The sequence below is a fragment of the Aulostomus chinensis genome, chromosome 11, assembly GCF_037954235.1.
Source record: "Aulostomus chinensis isolate RoL2024-O1b breed Wild chromosome 11, RoL_Achi_v1.0, whole genome shotgun sequence".
Taxonomy (NCBI): Eukaryota; Metazoa; Chordata; class Actinopteri; order Syngnathiformes; family Aulostomidae; genus Aulostomus; species Aulostomus chinensis.
In genome coordinates, this window is record NC_141330.1 from 14,176,666 (window position 1) to 14,196,798 (window position 20,133).

The following is a 20,133-nucleotide window of genomic DNA, read 5'->3' on the forward strand; positions in this document are numbered from 1 at the left end:
TTGCATAAATAAAACTGCTGTGAGGACCCCACAAAATCCAGGCATATTATTAGGGCCTGAGCCTGAAGGTACTTCAGGCGAAGACTCTATTATGTTTGCTCGTTTTGATTCTTAGCGCTATATTTAGTTAATGAAATGTTTTGTTTGGATGTTGGTCAGAGGTAGCAGTGGGAAACATGCTAACATTATTTTGCTTGTTTCGATTAAAAACTAAAACATAAAAACTCAGTATATTGGTGAGACATCAGACCCTCTTTTACCTGCATCCACCACACGCTCCTGGAGCATCAGGGCCCATCTGAACCAGAGTAAGATTAATTTTGACAAATGGACACAACATGAAGTTAACTCAAATATGTTTTTTAAAGGTACAAATCTAATCGACTAAATTGCCGCAAACCATTTGACTCCTATCAGACTTTGAGGAGTGTAATAATTCCTATTCATGAGCATGTTGAATCAAAGCATTTAGAATGATTTGGTTGGATTTAACATTTTTTCCACTAGATTTTATGCCCCCATTAGAGAGAGGGACCTCATCAGACAAAATAGTCATTACACATATCTGGAAGAAGGAATGGGCCCCTGAAAAGCGGTGCAAAGCAATCTACTCTCTCTGTTTAGGGTCCAGGTTTAGCTCATTATTATACAGTCGGTGGCAGTGTGCATCCAGATTTTGAGCAGAGGAGCTCCATGAAGGAGAGGAAACAGCAAAAGTCACCACCTTTTCCAATTAAACTATCGAAAGATAATGATATAAGATAATGATATTTCAATTAAGCCTTAATGAAGAGACAGGCCCTGGAATTCTGCTGGTATACATGTAGCACTTCAGAAATGAACGACAGACGTAGCGATGAGGTGCACAAAACGAAAATGTCTTTTTCATCTCCGGCAGCGAGAGTCGGTGGCGGTAAACACTTCCGGTTGAAGGAGTGGGAAGGAAGGCTAACTAGAGAAAGAAGTAGGAAGTGTTTGCCTGTTTTTTTTTTTAATTATTTAACTGGTTACAACTGTCTTTTTCCTTTTTTTCCCACCAGCATATCGGGTGTGTTGACTTTTGTACTTTTATTTTCCTTCGTAACCAATACAAACACGGTTAATGGGAGACCGGTGGAACGTTAAGTGACTGCTGTTGCGGGAGCGAAGCTAACGAGGTGCTAGCATGTTAGCCTCTGATGAATCCCGAGTCATCTGACTGGATGTTCCTCGGACAGCAAGCAGTAAAATACTACGATAACGCTTTGCCTCAATTTGATCTTCATGCTATTTATTTATTTGCTTGCTTGCTATCAAATCTGCGTCAGGGTGTTAGTTGGAAAATCTGTAAATGATTGCATAGTATAGCATCATTAGCACCTTACACGTCGGTTAGTGTTGTCAGCGCGTCCTGTATTATAAATGTTTATTTCTGTATTCCCAGGTTTGTCAGCGGACGTTCTCCAAACAACAATGAATTTGGAGCGGTTGCCGAACGAGGAGAAACTAAGCCTATGCAGAAAATACTATTTAGGTGAGATGACTTTAAAATGCATTAGGAGTTTTGCTTATTTTCTTTTTACCGTTTTTCAATTATATCAACAAAACACATATATGCGTTCCCTGTGCAGTAACAGAAAAGACTAGAGATGTAAATCTTAATTAACATCAGTTAAAACAAGAGCTATGACAAGATTTCCTTTAAAGAATCCCCCAAAAAAACTTGGAAGAAATAGACTGTGATAATTTTTTAAAGTTTGTTCAAACTGTAAAATTTGTGGCGTTATAAGATGCACACATCATAATACACGATTGGTTGCATTACCATGAAAACGCCTCTTATATCATGTAATTTTAAGTTCTTTCCATTTTCTCGGCAGTTCTGCATCTGCATACTGGAAAGTGGTGTGACACTTACCTCTACAATCTATATATAATCAGATTTGGAAAATGTGACTGGTATTGGTTGTTTTTCTTTTTTATTCAGGTGGCTTTGCTTTTCTGCCTTTTTTGTGGCTCGTCAACGTTGTTTGGTTCTTTCGAGAGGCTTTCATAAAGCCGGCCTACACTGAACAGCTTCAGATAAAAACATGTGAGTGTTGATACATTTCCTGAACTTTTTTTTTTTTTTCCATTTTCCACTTTTTAAATACGGTTTTCTCTCACCACTTATGTACCTCACCAGTTGTAACAAATAACAGTATTATAGGTTGCATTGCAATTATTGGAGGAATGATCCATCTAAAAGCTTTGGCAGTTTGGTGATGTTGAACCTCCATTTCTCTCTTGCACACTGGAAACTAGAGAGAAGTAGAAAGACACATGTTGTTCCTATTCTTGAGGATGGCATTTCAATGAAATATGTATGCATACAATGACCAGTAATGTAAATAAGCACATGGATTTGGATGACAGAAAAAGTGCTTTGGAACTATCGATTCATCGGCTGCTTGAGGTCACAAGCCCAAAATCACGGAAGGGATTTGGACATGTTAGGGTGAAGAACAAACAAATATTTGAACTGCATGTTAACAGTGTTGTATGTGTGTTTTTGGACATTTTTAACCAGATGTGAAGCGCTCGGCTCTGGGCTTGCTGTTATGGGCGGCAGTACTCACCACATGGATCACTATTTTCCAGCACTACAGAGCAGAGTGGGGCGAGGTGGGAGATAACCTCTCCTTTACAATTCCACTTGGCATTCCTTGAGACTGTCTTTTTTTTTTTTTTTAAACTCAGATTTTGATGCTTTGTTTGGTCTCTGGAGCTAAATTTGATTACATGTAAACAAAATGATTCCTTCTGTTTTTAATGCTGTAGGACTGGAACATTCAAGTTTTCTTTCATTTTGTTCTAGTCAAGAGAAAGTGAGGCAGTTGCAGAAAAGATTGGATTATCTTGTATAGCGCAAAATGTGGACTGTCATGCACAGTATCATATGACAACACTGGGAGGTCTCTGGTTTATTCAGGACATTGAACTACAGACAGAATTTTTTTTTCCTTAACTTTAAAGAGTTGCAAATAATGCAACTTTTGATCAAATTTACTGTGGATGCAAATGTTGTGTGTACACTATTTTTACTCTTGTATGAATAAATTAAAAAGAACAATGTTATTTCACTGTTTTTGATCTGTACAAATAAAGTCTGATACAGATCCCAGACTTTAATTAGGAACTATGAACCATGAGACGATATGGTGCTTTTGTTTGGTGACTCATCAGTTAGTTATCTTCCTACACACACACACACACACACAAATCCAATGTTCTGACCTACAACAGAAGTCTCCTAAAGTCGGGACAATCACTGGCGCCTGTTGTGAAACCCAATAACTTAATCCCCAAAAATGTCCCTCACTATCCTATCATCCTCTGAGTCATAACATAATCAGTTCCATTTTTAGTCACTCCAGTGAAAGCTTAGGTGACAGGTTCCACATTACTAACAGGGAGAACATGTGCCCTCTGCCCAGGACTGTGGATGATGACCACCTGCCAAGAACAAGTCAGAGATATCAGTATGTACACTACTTAGCAAGATGGGGGAAGTGAATTAGGAGTCCTACATATTGTTTCCAAGTGTGTTAGTATATACAGGGGTGATACCGACGGTACTAAGGGTCCATAGCTGACGGGAGCTGTGAACACAAATGCAGTATAAAATGATCGTGGAAGTGAGTCAAGTACTGCATCTGAATACCAATTTGACATTTTACTTCACTGCATTTGAGACTTGTATACATAGTTATCTTGATTCTGGCGGCTAATGCTTGTTAATTCAAAAATATCTTTTACGCTTATGAAAATCTAAAGATTAAACCACCCTTCAAAATATAAAGAAGTTTAAATGATCTCCACTAAAGCTAGTCACAACATTGCTTGAACCCTGTAAACAAGGCAAGAAAGCTGTTAGCATACCTTAGCTGCACAGCTAACTTGTGTATAGAAGCTTATCACAACAAGCAAGTGTATCAAAACCATCAAGGAACTTCCTCAACCACCCTGGTACTCCCTGTTGTCAACCTGGGATCTTTGTAGGGGACAGAGGTTCTATTCATTCAGCCCAGGCTCACTGGTAGGCCTCGCAGCTAGTTAGCTAGCTTTAGCAACAAATAGGCCTGAATCCTTCAGATAATGACCCCTATCTTTACCAGATGAGGCAGACCTGTTAGAGCCAATCAGAGGGAAATATTTCCTCCCCTAAATTTGATACAGTTTTACCCAAATAAAACAGTTATGCATTTGTACAGTAATTACAAACCCTCCACCTTTGCAGTGCATTTAGGCCATCCAGTAATTAAAATATAACAATGACATGAGCCAGCTTGTATTCACTATGTTTGTGTACACAGTATCTTACCGTGGTTTGGAGTATGGCGAGGGCAGTCATAATTATGGACCACAACAATCAGTTTTAGAATGACTGACAGCTCAAAAAACTGTGCCATTCTTAATGGAGACGATAGAAGAAAACAAACAATCGTCAAAATAAAACAACTCACGTCAATCGTGTTGACATTAGCCTCTAAATAGTTCTTTAATCAGATGTGGCCAATAACTGAGCAATATCATACAGCCTTAGGACTATTATAACTTCAATGTCACTTGGCAATAATCGGAATGATAAGATATACTGTAATCTGCAACATTTTTATAGAGGTTTTATTATCTTTACAATAATTGTTGATGTTTCAGTGAACAAACATCCATCCATCTTCAATCACTTATCCTGTTAGCAGACATTTCAGTGAATATTGTTAACTCCTCATAAACAAGGCCAGAGAGAAAATGTGATTCATTCTAAACTTTTAGAAATCAAATAATTCACCGTCTTTCTAAAGTTGTTTTTTTTTATTTTTGTGATTCCTGTTCTCAACTGTGACCTATTATAGACCATGTACCTCTAAGAAGCCCCATATAGTGAAGGACTTTTACTCTTGACACTTTAAATACCTCATGCTAATAATACAAATGCTTGAATGTTTTTACTTGTTGGAGGTGACTGTTGGGGGGGGGGGGGTGTGTGTGTGTGTGTTCAGGAGCCCACGTGCTCTGGCATGTGCGTGCCGCCCCTGCTGTCACTGTCTATCTGGCAGATTACCTCACAGGGGTCACCATCATCTCTTTTGAACTTATTTTTGGATGGAACTTTCTTGACAACAAGCAGTAAAGTTCTTAAAAAAAATCTCATGACTATACATGAACGGTGAGTTCATGAAAATGCCATCGGCCAGGGAGTTAAAACAGTTAATATAATTGATAAATGCATTAATTAATAAGCTTGCAACAGCTGAGTCACTCCCCAAAACAAAACACTATCCCACCGGCTGGACAGCCCCCAAGGGCGAGCCTGTCCAGAACAGAAGCAAGGTGCCCCCCTGTGAATTCCCAGCTCATTATGCAACAGCAGTATAAAGCGGAGCACGCAACTGTCCCATCCAGCATCCAGAGATACTCCAGACAGCTGGACGACAGGAGGAACACACCCACACACTCTTAACAAGGAAATCAGAGGTAAGTTGAGCCACTTGCTGACTTCTCTTACATTCTGAACTGCCTCAACAACCCTTTTTCCTCTTTTTGAGTAGTTCTGAAATGGATTTCATCCTGCCAACCTCCCTCCCTGTTGGTGGCATCCCATGGGAGAAAGTTTTACCACCTCTTATTCCTCGGCTGAATGGGGCTTACGGACAATATAACTGGAGTCAGAATTTGCTTATTCCAGAGACTGATAATACCAGCTCTGCCGAGGTAGGTCACAGCTGCAGAATGTACCACATTGCATGTATTGATATTGAAAAAGCAGGGAAACGTGTACAGACTGAATAACTTTTTTTTTTTTTTAACAAATTGTTCAATTGATTGAGAATGAAACTTAAAAGTTGTCCACAATTTTCCTTTGAATTCGAACTAAAGGAGCTTTCAATCACATGTAAAGTTAAAACCCTTAGATGCAGTTTTTCCTCACCTTTTTCTGACCAGTCTACTTTCAGACAAAAACATGATACAAGTAGTGATGAAGGTTTATAAGGTAATTAGATGTGCTGTTCAAATTCTAAATATCTGTAATTGTATGTAATTTGCCTCATGTTTGTAGGTGTCATGTGACGACAGCAGGTTTACAGTCCAAGTCGACGTGAAGCATTTCTATCCGGAGGACTTGCTGGTCAAAGTGATTGGAGATTTTGTAGAAGTGCAAGGGAAGCATGAAGAGAAAAAGGTCAGTGCTTGTTCGAAACATTTCTGTATCTAATTAATGATTTATACTTTCCTATGGATGACTTTTCTTATATTTTTTAAAGAGGGATGGTCCCGGGTTGACGACAAGGCAATTTAACCGTCGCTTCCGAATCCCAAAGGGCGTTGATACCATGGCTTTGGAATCAGCCGTTTCTCCAGATGGCATCCTCATCATATCAGCACCTCTGCTGCAAACCTCCAGAATTCTGACCTAATCGCCAAACTCCGTCTTCTTTACCGTGTATGAAAATGAATGCAACAGACACATATAAAGTAATACAATGAGTCACAACACACTCAGCATTTGCCAAAACACACATCTGTTTTGTTCCTGGCACTGTTCTAAGATTCCCTGCACTCTGAGGTTTGTATATACTGTTCTGCTGTTACTCACTGATCTTACATAACGTGTCAAGGAATCAGTCTTTGTAAATATTCAGTGTGCACAACTTAAGTGCTTTTTCCTTTGGTGCAACTTTTGTAAAATGCACTGTATTACGTTAGAGAACAAAGGTATAACTCCGGACTTTTTATTGTGGTGATAACTTTTTGGAAAACAAAATAAAAATAAACTTTTATTTCTTTATAAAATTTTTAAAAAGGCTATTGCACTGAGTATTTTTTGCTGCATCCAGTAACTTGTTCCTCAACAAGGAGTTTGTCCACTTCACTGAAAGAAGAAATACAGTAAATTAGTATTGTGGAATTTGAGGAGTTTTATATGAGACACATTTTATAGGACTAAGAATTTTTTTAAAAATATGAAGCTACATGATTTATGACTCTTGAGTATTGCATTATTCAGTAAACTTGCAATTTTACCTGATCTGTTCCTTTACCCATTTTCTTTGTTTGCGAAGGACTTGTAGTAAAGAGTCATCTTCAAACTCTTTTCCATCTGAATCTGCAATAATAACAATAGTAATACTGTAAGACATAATTTGCAGACAAAGAATGCAGACACCTAATTGCCAGTAAGCGCTTTAAAAAAAAAATGGGACCAAAACAGCTGTTTTGTTCTAAATTAAAACCCAAACGAGGCATGGATCATGCTAAAAAAAGATTCTAGGACATTGGAATGTAGGGAATGGCAGCTATACATGGGAGCGAATATATTGGCCATTATAAACTGCAGGGTAGAGGTTGGTGCTCTTTGCTGCCATCAGCTCACCTTCAGTCTCTTGTAGCAGCTGTGAAATGACCTCCAGAGAATCATGCGTGTTACATGGAGGAAGCGAGGGTTGCTGAGGTGCAGGGACCGATGTCACAGTGCTGCTTTGAGTGGGAGAGGAATCCACGGTGGGGAAGAGAACCTCTGACACAACCTGTTGAGGCCCAGGGAGAACACTGAATAGATAGACCCTGTGGAAAGGGCCTGTTGTGTTTTGAGCAGCGACAAATGTGACATCACGAATACTACAGGCTAGGTAAATGCTATTTACCACTTCCTAACAAAAGCACCATCTACTTATATTTACCTATCAAATAGATATGTCTGCATAAGGCTAATTTTTTTTGGCCCAATGATACATTTTTCATTTGATGCTTTGATTTAATTGTACTTGAAGTAACAAACCAACTTTTTGGGAAATGCATTTACTTGCTAGACAAGAACATAGACACATTGCTCTTGTCTGTGTGTGCACTGGGATGCAGAGACCCAAAGACATCAAACTAATAGTTAGCTTAGCGCAATGAATGGTACTGACTGGGAAGTGTTAGCATATCTCCCTCACTTTATCAACACTTTTCTCCCAAGTCCTCTTTTTGGTATTGAATACCATTTTAAAATTATTTGTCATTGTTATATTAGAATTAGATACATAGCTGGAACTACTTTCCTGACTGGGTGAAGTGATTTCACACAGCCCCTACAAAAACTCATCATAACTTTGGTCAACAGAAAAAAAATGAGTCGTAGAACAACTGCTACTATTAATCAAAGCTAACTTTGTCGGAGAGGGTGAGGAGGATTACTTGCGGACAAAAGGTGTTTCTGAACCTCGGCAGAGGTATGCTAGCCTGCCCAGTCACAACCATTCCTTGCACTAAGCTAGCTAGCAGTGAGGCAGCCTCTGTGGATCTCAGCTCCCTCATGTCGCACACAGGAGAGATGGGTATCTATCATCTTGTCTGACTCTGGGGAGGTGAACAATAAGAGTCAGTCCGAAAAATACAGACATGTTCCTTATTTCCATATACATTTCAGAGGTTACAGTATGCTGTATTGGAAGATTACTATTTTTTGTATTGCCACAAAGAAAATTATATTCTGCCTTCGCTTACCACTGACTGGCGATATCAATATAGGAGTGTAAACTGCACAAACTTAACTTAATTTAAAGTACATTTGATGCAAAATTCTTCCTCATTTAGCCAGCTTATCATAAAGCTCCAACTCTATGTGCTCTTTTCAAACAGTAAGTGTACAAACAACATGCTAACTGGTGCAGGAGATCAAAAACTTGTGTTGACCTGTCCTAGGGCAGTGTGGACTGGGGAAGGGATTGTTGAATGGCGTCCAGTGGCGGCTCCACAAGGATGTTCTGGATGTCTTTCTTGATGCTGTTGCACTTTCCATGACTTGTCCATTTTGGGAAGTCTTTGATGTGCAGAATGCTTGCTTGTTGAGTTGGACCCATCAGGATGTTCACAATCCACCGTATGTCTACAGGAGAAAAGCATATTTATAGAAGCATTCAGTTTTAAAGTTTTAACAATGCGCTCCTGTTTTATGACTTCACCTTGCTAATTTCTTCTGCGCTCTGTTCGACATTGTTGTTTTCTTCTCCAAAGTCTTTTCTTTCCTTTCTCTGTCAGTTCTTTTGCGGTCCCCTTCTGTAGGTTTAGATGGAGCCGCTGGTGAGGATGGAGCACGCTCTGGAACAGACTCATCTTTGGTCATGTGCTTTGGGTTTACAAAGATTGGAGTCTTTTCAGGGACATCTATGGTTGCAGACTCTTCCTGATGGTGTGAAAAGCTTTGTCGAATGTGAGCATGAGATGAGCGAATGGGACAAGGTAAAACATCGCACAGTAAATGCATGTGTGCAGGGACATGGGTTTGAGAGGCTACAGAACCAGACACAGCAAAACTGGGGATGGCAGGCAGACTTGAAGCTGGATGACAGAGTCCGGGTGCTGGTTCAGATTCTGGCTGGTGAGCTGTGATGCAGGAGGCAGAAGCTGTTTGCGGGGCTTCAGGGGGTTTAATGCTTTGCTGTAGATGACGAGAGAAAAATTAAATTAATCTGTAAGTTCAAAACAAATATAAAAAGAGCAGAGAGTAAATACACTGTGGCTCAAACCTTGTAAATCTGTCTATTTGTTGAGGAATGGCCTCGGGTGGGAGTCTGCCAGCTAAATGTGGGGGAATGAAGATGCGATTGCTGCTGGGACTGAGAGCTCTCGCTGGCCTGCTCCATCTTTCTCCTTAAACGCCACTGGAACAGGATGTCTTCTTCCGGCCGTGCAGGAGGTACCATAGAAGGAATGGCAGCAAGTTTTTGGGAGGACAAGAGTTGCACTAAATCTGAGCGAACCTTCACTGTAAATGCAAAAAAAAAAAAAAAAGACACTTTGCACTACTTCATTTATCATTCCCACAATAAAAGGAATCATCTATAACATGTCACTTCAAGATATGTCCAGACCCCAAATCATATATCCCATGTGTCTTAATCAAAAAATGTTAAATTTAGAAAAAAGCCAAGTAATGAAAATAATAACTGGAATATGCTGTTAACATGAAGTACATTAAATGTGGAATATTGCAGTTAACTGAATAATAGTGGAATAGTTACGTGCATGTAAATGTAGTCAATATGCAGGTTTATGCTAAAAATAAAACAAAACTTTTGACTTATACTGATCTTGTCTTACCAGCAGTCGAGTTTATTAGACCAGGAATCAATGGTTTTCGCACTGGCTCGTCTACACTGACCGGAGAGGAGAAATCTGAGCATCTCAGTCCTTCTGAACTGACAGGCAAAGATCTATCACTGCCAGTGCAGTCGCTGTTGGAAAGACGACAAGTTACATGCAGTCCAAAGATGGAATTTCTTTGTTCTCATTGAAACTGGGTGAGCTTCTGACCCTCTCTGCAGCAATCTTTCAGCTCTCTCTTGAAGCTGTAGGATCTCTGTGTCATCAAGGTCACTGTGGGACGTGTCTGACCAAATCTGAGGAACAATGAGAACACAAAAAGCAGTGTTTCATAAAAAAGAAAGAAGCACACTTAAAGATGCAGTATTTGACTAGAAAACTATTCAATCTGCAAACACTGGCCAGACTTTTCTCACTAACTAATATACCGAGGTGTTTTTTTGGGGGGGCTGGAGTGGCTGCAGGGAGGACTATTTGACACGAGCTGGCTCTCTATGAATCATAGTGGCATCAACAAAAGCTTCCACAGAGTTTTCCTAATGGACTCGTGGTGTTGAAATGCAAATATTTATATCAAAATGAACACTTAGTCAGAATAAGGATTTTGTCGTGTGGACAGTGCAGATCTGGTGATCCTGACAAACCAGGCTTCAACCAGCAGGAGGAAGACTGAATCTATTACAACAGCTAAGGGCTTTTATTAGGGCTGCTAAAATTAACACCATAATTACTGATTAACAAACAGGGCTGAACGACTTGGAAAATATATTTATAATTGTGTTTATTTTGACTTAAATTGGATTTGCGATATATTTTACAATATGAGATAGAATTATCCCTCTTCTTACATATCATATATAAACGTATTGAAATGATAACAGTGTGATTTTTGCAGGGATCTGCACCAAATAAAGCTGTTTTTCCTTAAGACTGTAGAATATCATTTGCAGGATGGGATATCTTTGCAGCACCACAGTACATTATATAGAATGATATTTAACCTCAAATTATGCCTTAAGTCAATCACTTTGAGGTAAAGGAACACCCCCATACCAGGAAAGATAACATCATTCTGAGCCCCAGAATGGTTCCTGAAAATGAAATAATGAACAAATGTATGAACTGTTATCTCACTCAGGAATGTGAAGGCTTTATTTGTTCTTCACAGGAGGCTGGATTAGTAAAATGATCTTGGAAAAAAAAGTCTTTTGTTAAAGTAACTTACAGATTGAAATAATTATCATCTTCAGAGTGCATCACCTCCTTCGGACGAGCTGCAGCATCTCAGCAAGATGGTTTTATCTAACGAGAGCTGCGCCTTAATGACGAGTGTCTGAGTAACGTTACCTGCTGTGTTGGATATTTGATTATTTCTGGTTTAGGCTAAATGCTTTGAGTAAACATACATTGGCATAAAAAAATCGTGCCCGCTTCCATGTTAATAAGTGCATTAAATGACTGTAACATATTCCTTCGATATGTATTTTTAGCCGATGAAAACATTCCATTAGTTTCCATAGTTTTTTTCATAATACATATAAAAAAAATGGAAATACACTCATGTGAATACACTCACGCTAACTCACATGTGAGTGTATTCAAAATGTGAACGCACTCAAAAGTGAATACACTCACATGCTAACTCATTAGGCAAACCCACTAAAAAGTACATACAACCATTTTAACTCCATATGAGGCTCTTGATAAGACCTGTGTGGTCATCATAGCCTTGGTTGAACGCCAGTCAATGAAATTCAATGAAAAAAAGTTATGTTGTGGTTCCTTCCCTCGAAACTCACAAACACTCACACTATGGGGTCCCCCGCATGGTGAAGTGGTTCCGTCCAGTTGTTCAGCTGAATTGAAAGTGGGTCGTCTATGGTCATCTTTCAGGGGCAGAACACAGAGGAGAAAAATCCACAGGGATTTTAAAAAAAAAGTTAAGTTCCACTTAGTAGATTTAAAAAACCAGAATGTAAGTGTGAGCATACCTTTGCATGTGGCTTTAGTTGGAGTTGAACTAGCAGGTACAGATGATGTCCACCAAAAAGGCAGCTTCTCCTTTCCAACAGTAGAAGCCATCTGCTCGCGCTCCTCTCGACTCAGCGGTTGACCATGGCGAAAACGGTCTACATATCTGAGTCAAATAAGAGTGCCGGTGTAAGTACAGACACATCAGAAAGCCACAGACAAGATTCTGTATCATCCAGTTACAATGACACTGATCAGTTCAGTCATCACACAACATTTCATGATTTTGCTCTTCATGTAATAATAAGGATTTGATTCAGAAAGATACTTTGCCAACACGGAATCCTGCTGAGTTCCCTGTTCTGAGGAAACACAGGATTTTGGCGCTCTTGCAGATTGAGTAGGTCTTTCCATGCCAGGTGAGGCTGCAGAAATCTGTGGTCCGTCTGTGGCAGCCACACAAGCCTTACGTTTCTCCAACGTGTGTACCAAAGAATTGCCTTGTTGGTGTGAACGAACAGGAATCAAACTCTAGAAAAGAACAAATATAGACTGGCATGCTTGCAAAATGTGAAGGTGTAAATTCAGAATCAAAAAAAAAATTCATGTGCATCATACTGGTCTATTCTTTTCCTTTGGCAGGAGCCGTTGGTGACATGTCTTCCCCACTGATGATGCTGATTGGAAGGGACTCTGCCATGAGGTCACAGGACTTCTGTAAAAAGTTACTCTTACTAGCTGCTAACTTCTGGATGTAGACATAGCAAAAAATGTGGTCTTCGGATCTTACCTTGATTTCATTACGACTTTTTGTTTTCAAAAAAATGATTCACAATGACGAGAATGACATGGGATTACTTAATGCCCAACAAGCCTAAACACTCGGATCTTACTGTCAATAAAACTTGGAAAAGCAAGCACACGTTACCCTCCAGCCTTCCGAAGTGACCTCGATGTCCAGAACAGTTTCAATGAAATCAAATGCCACTTACTACTCGTAAAATAACATTAAACTGCCAGTATTGACATTTTTAACACCCGACTATCATATAAATCTGTCTTTTTGACCGAGCCATCGTTACTATACAAAAGACATATACATAAATGTGTTCATTTTGACAAATAAAACTGCTCAAACAACAAAAAAGAAAGCGTCTCAGTGTACACCGATCGTTATTTACTTCAGGACAAGCAGCCAATAAGCACCGAGATTAATATGACTGACATAACAATGGACCAATCATACAGAAGTTGCTTCATCCTAAAGCACCAATCAGCTAATTGAAACGCAGCAGCGCGCGGAAGAGGAAAGTCTGTAAAGGTTGTAGTGTAAAATAAGCTACATATTAGCTAATGGGCGACACGAGCAGATATAGCAAATATAGCTTTCAGGAAATGTTGAAGTTAGACTGAATTGACCAAACACACCGGGGTTAAGTGACCGTTGTATGAGTTCACAAGAAAGTTAGATAACGTCGAATTGCGAATTAGAAGTGGCCAGTGATTGGGGCTAACGTAGAAAATGGCTAGCTGTTAGTAAGCGTATGCAGCTAACCAGCTACAAACAAGCAGAGATCCAGAAACTGTCCCGCGTCACTACTCTTCGTTGGGGACATTTACATGTTGCTCAGACGACCGTGAACCTATCAGTGTTTTCAGTAAATAACTTGAAGAACAGATACAATGCATCACGTCAAGATAAAGACGGAAAAGCTAGGTAAGCTTTTGAATATATATCGATTACAAATCCAAATGATCTTAAGTTAGACGTTACGTTGTCGTATCATAACTTCTAAAAATAAGTCATTATCATTAGGCACCGCTGCCTGAATTCAGAATTACTTACCTATTGTCAATATAATCGCCTTATTTCCATTGGCATACTGACAAATATCCACCTCCATAAAGCAACCATTGTTGACTGCTATTATATCCCTTCTTTAGACTCGGAAGGCTCTGGTGCACGCAGTAGACTGGATGCTGTTCTAAAGGGACTTGTGGAGAAGAGTGAAAGTGAAAGGTGAAAAAAAATCAAATTTCTTTGCCTCTAAAACTAAATCACGCCATTGTAGTTGCTTTACAATAGAACTAATATCATTTTATTTTGAATAGGGAACAAAATGAGGGTGATGGTGGAAAAACCTCTGTGGATTCCATGAACAAGTATGGATGAGTTGTTGTTTTTATGGCTGTATATTATTTTGTAGTGGTTGTTATGAAGGAACGATGATATTGGCTCAATATGAGATCTTTTTGCTCTCTTCAGGGATTTGTCTCCATCATCTGCTGGGAAAAGGCAAGTGCCATTCATTTAACAAAATCTTTTCAACACTTAACCCTTCCTGTTTTTACTTGTTGCTCTTCATATAAAAGGGCTAACTGTGGTCTTGCCTTGTCAAAGTCCTTGTCTTTTGATGATTTTATTAATTTTTTAAATGTGTACCCCCAGACCATCAGCACGATTCCCTCAGCACCGAAGGAAGAAGCGAAAAGAAATGGAGGAAGGCATACCTGAGGGCAATCAGCAAAAACAGAGTAAATTTAAAATCTGAAATTTCTTCATTGTTAATATATTACTGTATGATCACTTAGTCATTTCTTATCAAAACGATAACCATTTTTCAAATAAAGACTATTTCTCTCTTTCTCCCATGGCCAGATGCATACATTATTAAGCTGTTTGATCGTAGTGTGGATCTGGCTCAGTTTAACACTGGCACCCCTCTGTATCCCATCTGCCGGGCCTGGATGAGAAATAATCCCACTGTGCGAGAGCCGACTGCGTCCCCAAGCCCACCGCACAGCATAGTAGAGGAAGAGGTGAGCGCATTAAGATGGGTTGTATAGCTGAATTTAATAAACATGCACATGTATAAATGCTCTTTGACCGGAAACTTGTTACTAAATTTAGTGATAACCTTTTGAAAGGTGCTATGTTGTTTTTTTCATTTGTGGAGTGAAAGTGAGGATTTATGCTCCAGCAGTGACCCAGTTTCACTGCCAGTAAATGTGACAAATTACATTTTGGCCAAACGATGCATAATTACATTGCCTCAGTTTTGGGCATTGCACTGCAGATTGTGAGCGGGCTGAGCACATGTGTTTGTGGAAAGGTAGTGGTCTGAGCACAGTAAACAAACTTCAGCTTTAAAGTTTTGAATAAAAAAAAACAAACAAAACCAATTTGGTAAATTTGAATGACTTCTAAATTTGAACTGACCGTGTAAAACACAACAATCTTTAAGTTGTTTTTTTTTTCTTTCATTCTTCACTCCTTCTATTGCCAGGTTACAGATGCGATCAATGGCAAAGGTCAGAATGTTTACAGACTCCCTCCTCCGTCCTCGTGTCCCGTCAGCTCCTCTGGTGAACCCGTCAATCTCAGGATCCCACAGAGTGATAAACCCACTGTTAGCAAGGTTGAGTATAACTGTCACATGATTGTTAATGGTTGTGATTTAATGTGTTTTTAAATAATAGAGGTGTGTGTCTCACCCATTGAGGCTGATGTACGTCTCAGTACATGTCCACTGGTGCAGCTTTTCACATCTTAGATACAGTAACTTAGAACAAAATGATTCAAAATGATACAAGACAACAGTGTGAATCATCAAAACCATACCACACACAACAGAGCAATATAGAATGACCATGAAAACAATGAAATGTATGTTTCTACTTTTAACTGCAGGGAGAACATCTGATAGATGTGTTAAGACCAGTAACTACAGAAAAAAGGGGGCGAGAAGGGACGGTTCCAGTGGTTGTCCTGAGGAATCTCATTTGTTGCTTAATGAGATTCTGAAAACATGAATCTGTAACTTCAGTCTTCGTATTTTTTAGTTTTAGTCGTCATTGCAGGTGTTTTAACTGCGTTGTGTCTGGCACATGCTGGATTTCACTGCTTTTACCCACATCTTTTCTTCCATTTTTCTTATGAAATCCAACTTTTCACCAACTCTTGTGGAAATGAAAGTAAAAACATGAGAGAGCAGGGTCGTTGAAGCAAGGGAGCTACGGTGGGACGGTGCAGGAGGAGAGAGAGACAAAGGCAAAACAACATCAGCAGTTTGTCAGTGCTAAAAAATTTTTTTTGTTTTTTTTAATCTATTGAAGAAAAAGTCCAGAGAGAACAGCTTCAGTGGCGTGCTTGAGTTGCCCATGTATGGCATCACAGGTACTGCCTGTACTACCTTGTAATACAGCTTCTGCCACTAGATGCCAATACTGACTCACTTTAGCTCGTGGACTAGCGGGGTGGAGAGAGCCGCTGCTACAAGTTACTCAGTGGTTTGTTGGTTAGGTAGCTGGTGTATGTTGCAAATGTAAACACAATAGATGAAGCTCACCGAATAAAATCCTTTATCAGGTTGTACTTGTGATGCTGCAGCAGTGGCTACTCTCCCCTCCCCCTCCCCCTCCCCCTCCCTCTCACTCTCTGACCCCTCTTTTCTCTGCCTCCACAAGTCAATCTCCTGCCACCACACACTCTTCTGTCTCTGCTGAGTCAGTCTAAATTTATCCTCCTCCTCGGTCAAACAATAACCGAAGATTGTTAGCCATATTCACCACAAGCAAAATTTCCTCAATTTGTTAAATCTGACCTTATCCTCTCTCCGCAGTCAAAAGATTCAGTTCCTGTATCGGGTTCCCTCATATGTGACCACATGGAGCGCTGGAAAAAGATCAGGCAGAAGTAAGAAACCCTGTAAATGTTTGATTGCTTACTGTGAATGTCCCGCTCTGTTCCAGTCGGCCGCAGAGTTCGACTGGAATTCTTTTTTTTTTTTAATTGTTTATGAAGTGTTGTTATGAGCTGAAACTGACTGTTCTTAAATTACTGAACTTGACCACACAACCAGGAACAGAGTTGATTTCAGTCCCAGCTTGACAAAAGAGGAACTTGTTCAGACAAAGAATTTCTTTGGAACAGTGTAGTTTGTATTTCGTAATCTCTGGAATCCGAGGGGAACACACAGGTTTGTTTTGGTGAAGATCTGTATGTTGAGTTGTTTTTATTTTTTACTAACCCCTTCTCGATGTCTTTACTTCACTGTTTTAGTATTTACGCCAAAAGTCTTGGATGAAACAAAAAGCGTTCCACGCTCGGCGAGATAAAGGTCATTAGGATTTTTGGCAACAATCCTCAGGACTTGGCGCTTTGCTGGGAACGATGCCGTATCACTTCTAGATTCTGATTTGTCGTGGACTTTGAAAGAAATCCAGAATTAATGTTTTTGATCAGCAGAACAAAATATAGTTATGTTTTTTTCCGAGTATATCTGCCAAGTCCTTTATTTTTAAGAAAAAATACAAACTAAAATAAACAGGCTTCTTTTTTTTATAGATGGAAGGAATGTTCCAACAAGAACCAGTTAAGGTACAGTGAGAGCATCAAGATCCTGAAGGAGATGAAGGAGCTGTATGATCACTAGCTGACAACGCGATGACCTCACAGGATGGACTTTCTGCAGCTGGGGAGGAGCAGGCCCAGTTGGATTCATGAGAACCAACATCACCAGAACCTTTAGCCTTAAATAAGACACATTTCCTGTACCATGCAGAGCTCACAGGGTTGTCAACTGTTTGGCCAAATCCTAATCAGGAGTGTGTACCACTGTGATGTGAGCTGTTTTATGCAAAAACCTGAATAAATTAAATCATTTTTCCTCGATAAATTGTGACTCCCTCAATACTCAAGTCTGATAAAAGTCAAAGAGTCCGTTGTGTTTCTTGCGTTTAGCTGGAAGAACTGACATTAATGATGCAACCCTGTCCGTCAGTGAAACTTTTTTTTTTTTTTTTTTTTTGCTCTACGCAGTTTCACAATCAGTGCCTATGCTCTGATATTACTATCAGCTCCCCTTTTGTCACTTGAGGTTTTTTGATTCCTGCTCTCAAGTCGTCTGGCTCATGTGTTTCTTTTTGCTATATCAGTGTTCTGATGGAGAACACTGTTGTGTGTGTCCGCAAAGAAAGGGACCAGCTCATCAGTTCTATTTACTGAAATGACCGAGGCTTACATTGTTCTCTCCCTCAGCGAGCGTCATTGATTTCATAACATTAAGCACCAAAAACCTTAGAAACGGAATACTGTACAAAAACAAATCTGAAGGCAACAGACAGAAGCTTGAAATGTATATGCATTGATCGAAGAGCTTCATAATTACATCATTTAAGCAATACACGTTACTGAAAGTTAGGAAGGCAGGAAGTATTGTGGCTTAAGTTTTAAAATCGAATCAAAATGGTCCACACAGCAGTTGTAATTATTTTAACAGTCGTCCACTATTCAGAGTTCAGTGTCTCTCCTTCCACAGTCATGTTGACTTTGCATTCCGTGAAATTCAAAGAAGCCTCGGTGCCCTTCCTCTCCACTGGTACAGCAGAGTCAGACTTCCGAGAAAGTCTTGACAGCTGCGAGGATAAGGAGCGAGACGACATAAATGACAGGGGGTCTTCGGCCAGGGCGTTCTCCAGGACCAGACATATAGATTTCTTAAGTTTCTTCTGGAATTCAGCACACATGAACACGTAAAGGATGGGGTTCAGGCAGCTGTTCATGAATGCCAGACTCACAGCCAGAGGACCAAGGGCCAATATGATGTTCCTGTGTTCGGGGTTAGTAGTGCTGGACTCAATGAAATTAACCACGTGATAGGGTATCCAGCAGAAGAAGAACGCCAAGACGATTGAGACAATGATTCGGTGAGATCTTGGTTTCCTGGTCCTCTGTCGGCGCTTTGCAAGAACACTTATGGCCACATAGGAGACGAATATCACCAGGAACGGAAGGACGAAGCCTATAACAAAGCGAAAAATACCAAGACTCCAAAGTTGTGACTTGCTTGCAGAGTAAGAGCAGTAAGTCTTGCCCATATTCACCTGCACATTACGAAAGATAGCATGAGGTATGCTGCAAACCATGGCAGTCACCCAGATGACAACGCATATCAGTTGGGCTTTGCGAACAGTGCGCTGATTATGCGCCCACACCACCACCCAGATGGACAGGCACCGGTCCAGGCTGATGGCCATCAGAAGCAAGATGCTGGCAAACATATTGATCCCAGTCACAAAGGTGTTGAGCTTGCACATGACCGGCCCGAATTTCCACTCGTGGGCTTGAGAGGTAGTAACAATGTAGAAAATCAGGAAGGCCGTAAAAAGGAAGTCAGCTAAGGCCAAATTGAGGAACCAAACAGAGTTGACGGTTCTCTTCATCTTGAAGCCTGTCACGTAGATGACCAGACCGTTGCCCACCGTCCCGACTATAAAAATCAAACAGTAGATGATAAGGGAGATGATGCGCATTCTCCTCTGTAGCTCAGGCTCTTCAGGTTGTTGAGATACAGTGACATTGTCTGGTCCATGAAAAAAAAAAAAAAAATTGTCATTAATTTCAGAAGATCACTTTTGTAATCATACATCCTAAATCAACCACTTTGTGTCACGTTTTTGAAGTTATTGAAGTCATCCGACATAGTAATTAAGGTTTGTGGGTTTCTGTTATTACGTGTTTCACATTGTGTTGTGCATCTGAAATGAAGCAGTAAGCCTGTTTAAGGGGAACAAAGCACAGATATTTGTGTTCAAATCTAGAGAGTAAAAGTCAAACATTGTCAGCCATACTGGACAATATACCTTTAAAAAATGTACAGTGACCAAGTATTTGTACTTTGTTACAGCCCCTCTCTGGAAATAGTGCCTTACATTTGCAGTAAGATAAGCATAAAACTGCAAAATACGAAATACTTCATGTTAGTCGCACTTTTTGGTGAAACAGAAAGCGCTAGGTGTAATTAAAAAGTGATCTTACCAGCCCTCATTTTTCTGTCACATCCCAAGTCTGCTCTCTCAAAGTTGGGCTGCCTTTTAGCTCTGTCGCAGGTCCTGCAGCTGCCAATGAAACAAGACTTCTGCTGCTGCTGCTGCTGCTGCTGCTGCTGCACTGAAACTAACCAGAGCAGAGTGAGGGGGCAGAAGTGACAGGGACATCTTAGTTTATAATGCAGCCCAGTCAGAATGCAGACTTGGACATCAACATGTCCCTGG

General features: G+C 40.0%; 5 protein-coding genes across 8 annotated transcripts; 3 read left to right on the forward strand and 2 right to left on the reverse strand.

Moving 5' to 3' along the window:
* The first annotated feature begins 894 nt into the window (after positions 1-894).
* Positions 895-3,134, forward strand: psenen (presenilin enhancer, gamma-secretase subunit). 4 transcript variants are annotated; one of them, XM_086217270.1, is made up of 4 exons: positions 895-1,048; positions 1,424-1,513; positions 1,967-2,071; positions 2,549-3,131. In XM_086217270.1, the coding sequence occupies exons 2-4, from the start codon at positions 1,453-1,455 to the stop codon at positions 2,686-2,688; spliced, it is 306 nt and encodes a 101-aa protein (XP_086073396.1). In that variant the 5' UTR covers positions 895-1,048; positions 1,424-1,452; the 3' UTR covers positions 2,689-3,131. The 4 variants fall into 4 exon arrangements, with proteins under 4 accessions (XP_086073396.1, XP_086073397.1, XP_086073398.1 ...); XM_086217271.1 differs by having other exon boundaries at positions 902-964; positions 2,549-3,134; XM_086217272.1 differs by having other exon boundaries at positions 933-1,157; positions 2,549-3,134.
* A 2,290-nt stretch (positions 3,135-5,424) lies between these two features.
* hspb6 (heat shock protein family B (small) member 6) lies at positions 5,425-6,949 on the forward strand. The gene is made up of 4 exons (XM_086218727.1): positions 5,425-5,496; positions 5,571-5,733; positions 6,080-6,202; positions 6,285-6,949. The coding sequence occupies exons 2-4, from the start codon at positions 5,578-5,580 to the stop codon at positions 6,435-6,437; spliced, it is 432 nt and encodes a 143-aa protein (XP_086074853.1). The 5' UTR covers positions 5,425-5,496; positions 5,571-5,577; the 3' UTR covers positions 6,438-6,949.
* Positions 6,737-13,694, reverse strand: proser3 (proline and serine rich 3). The gene is made up of 14 exons (XM_086218807.1): positions 13,634-13,694; positions 13,007-13,065; positions 12,697-12,771; positions 12,407-12,609; positions 12,099-12,244; positions 11,917-11,993; positions 10,318-10,403; positions 10,105-10,238; positions 9,531-9,769; positions 8,967-9,442; positions 8,698-8,890; positions 7,394-7,547; positions 7,045-7,126; positions 6,737-6,892 (listed from the first exon to the last, which is right to left on the reverse strand). The coding sequence occupies exons 1-14, from the start codon at positions 13,692-13,694 to the stop codon at positions 6,826-6,828; spliced, it is 2,052 nt and encodes a 683-aa protein (XP_086074933.1). The 3' UTR covers positions 6,737-6,825.
* On the forward strand, positions 13,383-17,756 carry lin37 (lin-37 DREAM MuvB core complex component). Its single transcript, XM_086218726.1, has 9 exons — positions 13,383-13,795; positions 14,023-14,098; positions 14,191-14,241; positions 14,345-14,374; positions 14,528-14,613; positions 14,738-14,898; positions 15,366-15,497; positions 16,701-16,774; positions 17,426-17,756. The coding sequence occupies exons 1-9, from the start codon at positions 13,762-13,764 to the stop codon at positions 17,511-17,513; spliced, it is 732 nt and encodes a 243-aa protein (XP_086074852.1). The 5' UTR covers positions 13,383-13,761; the 3' UTR covers positions 17,514-17,756.
* On the reverse strand, positions 16,530-19,995 carry LOC147253520 (chemerin-like receptor 1). The gene is made up of 2 exons (XM_086218725.1): positions 19,898-19,995; positions 16,530-19,442 (listed from the first exon to the last, which is right to left on the reverse strand). The coding sequence occupies exons 1-2, from the start codon at positions 19,905-19,907 to the stop codon at positions 18,367-18,369; spliced, it is 1,086 nt and encodes a 361-aa protein (XP_086074851.1). The 5' UTR covers positions 19,908-19,995; the 3' UTR covers positions 16,530-18,366.
* Positions 19,996-20,133: the final 138 nt, after the last annotated feature.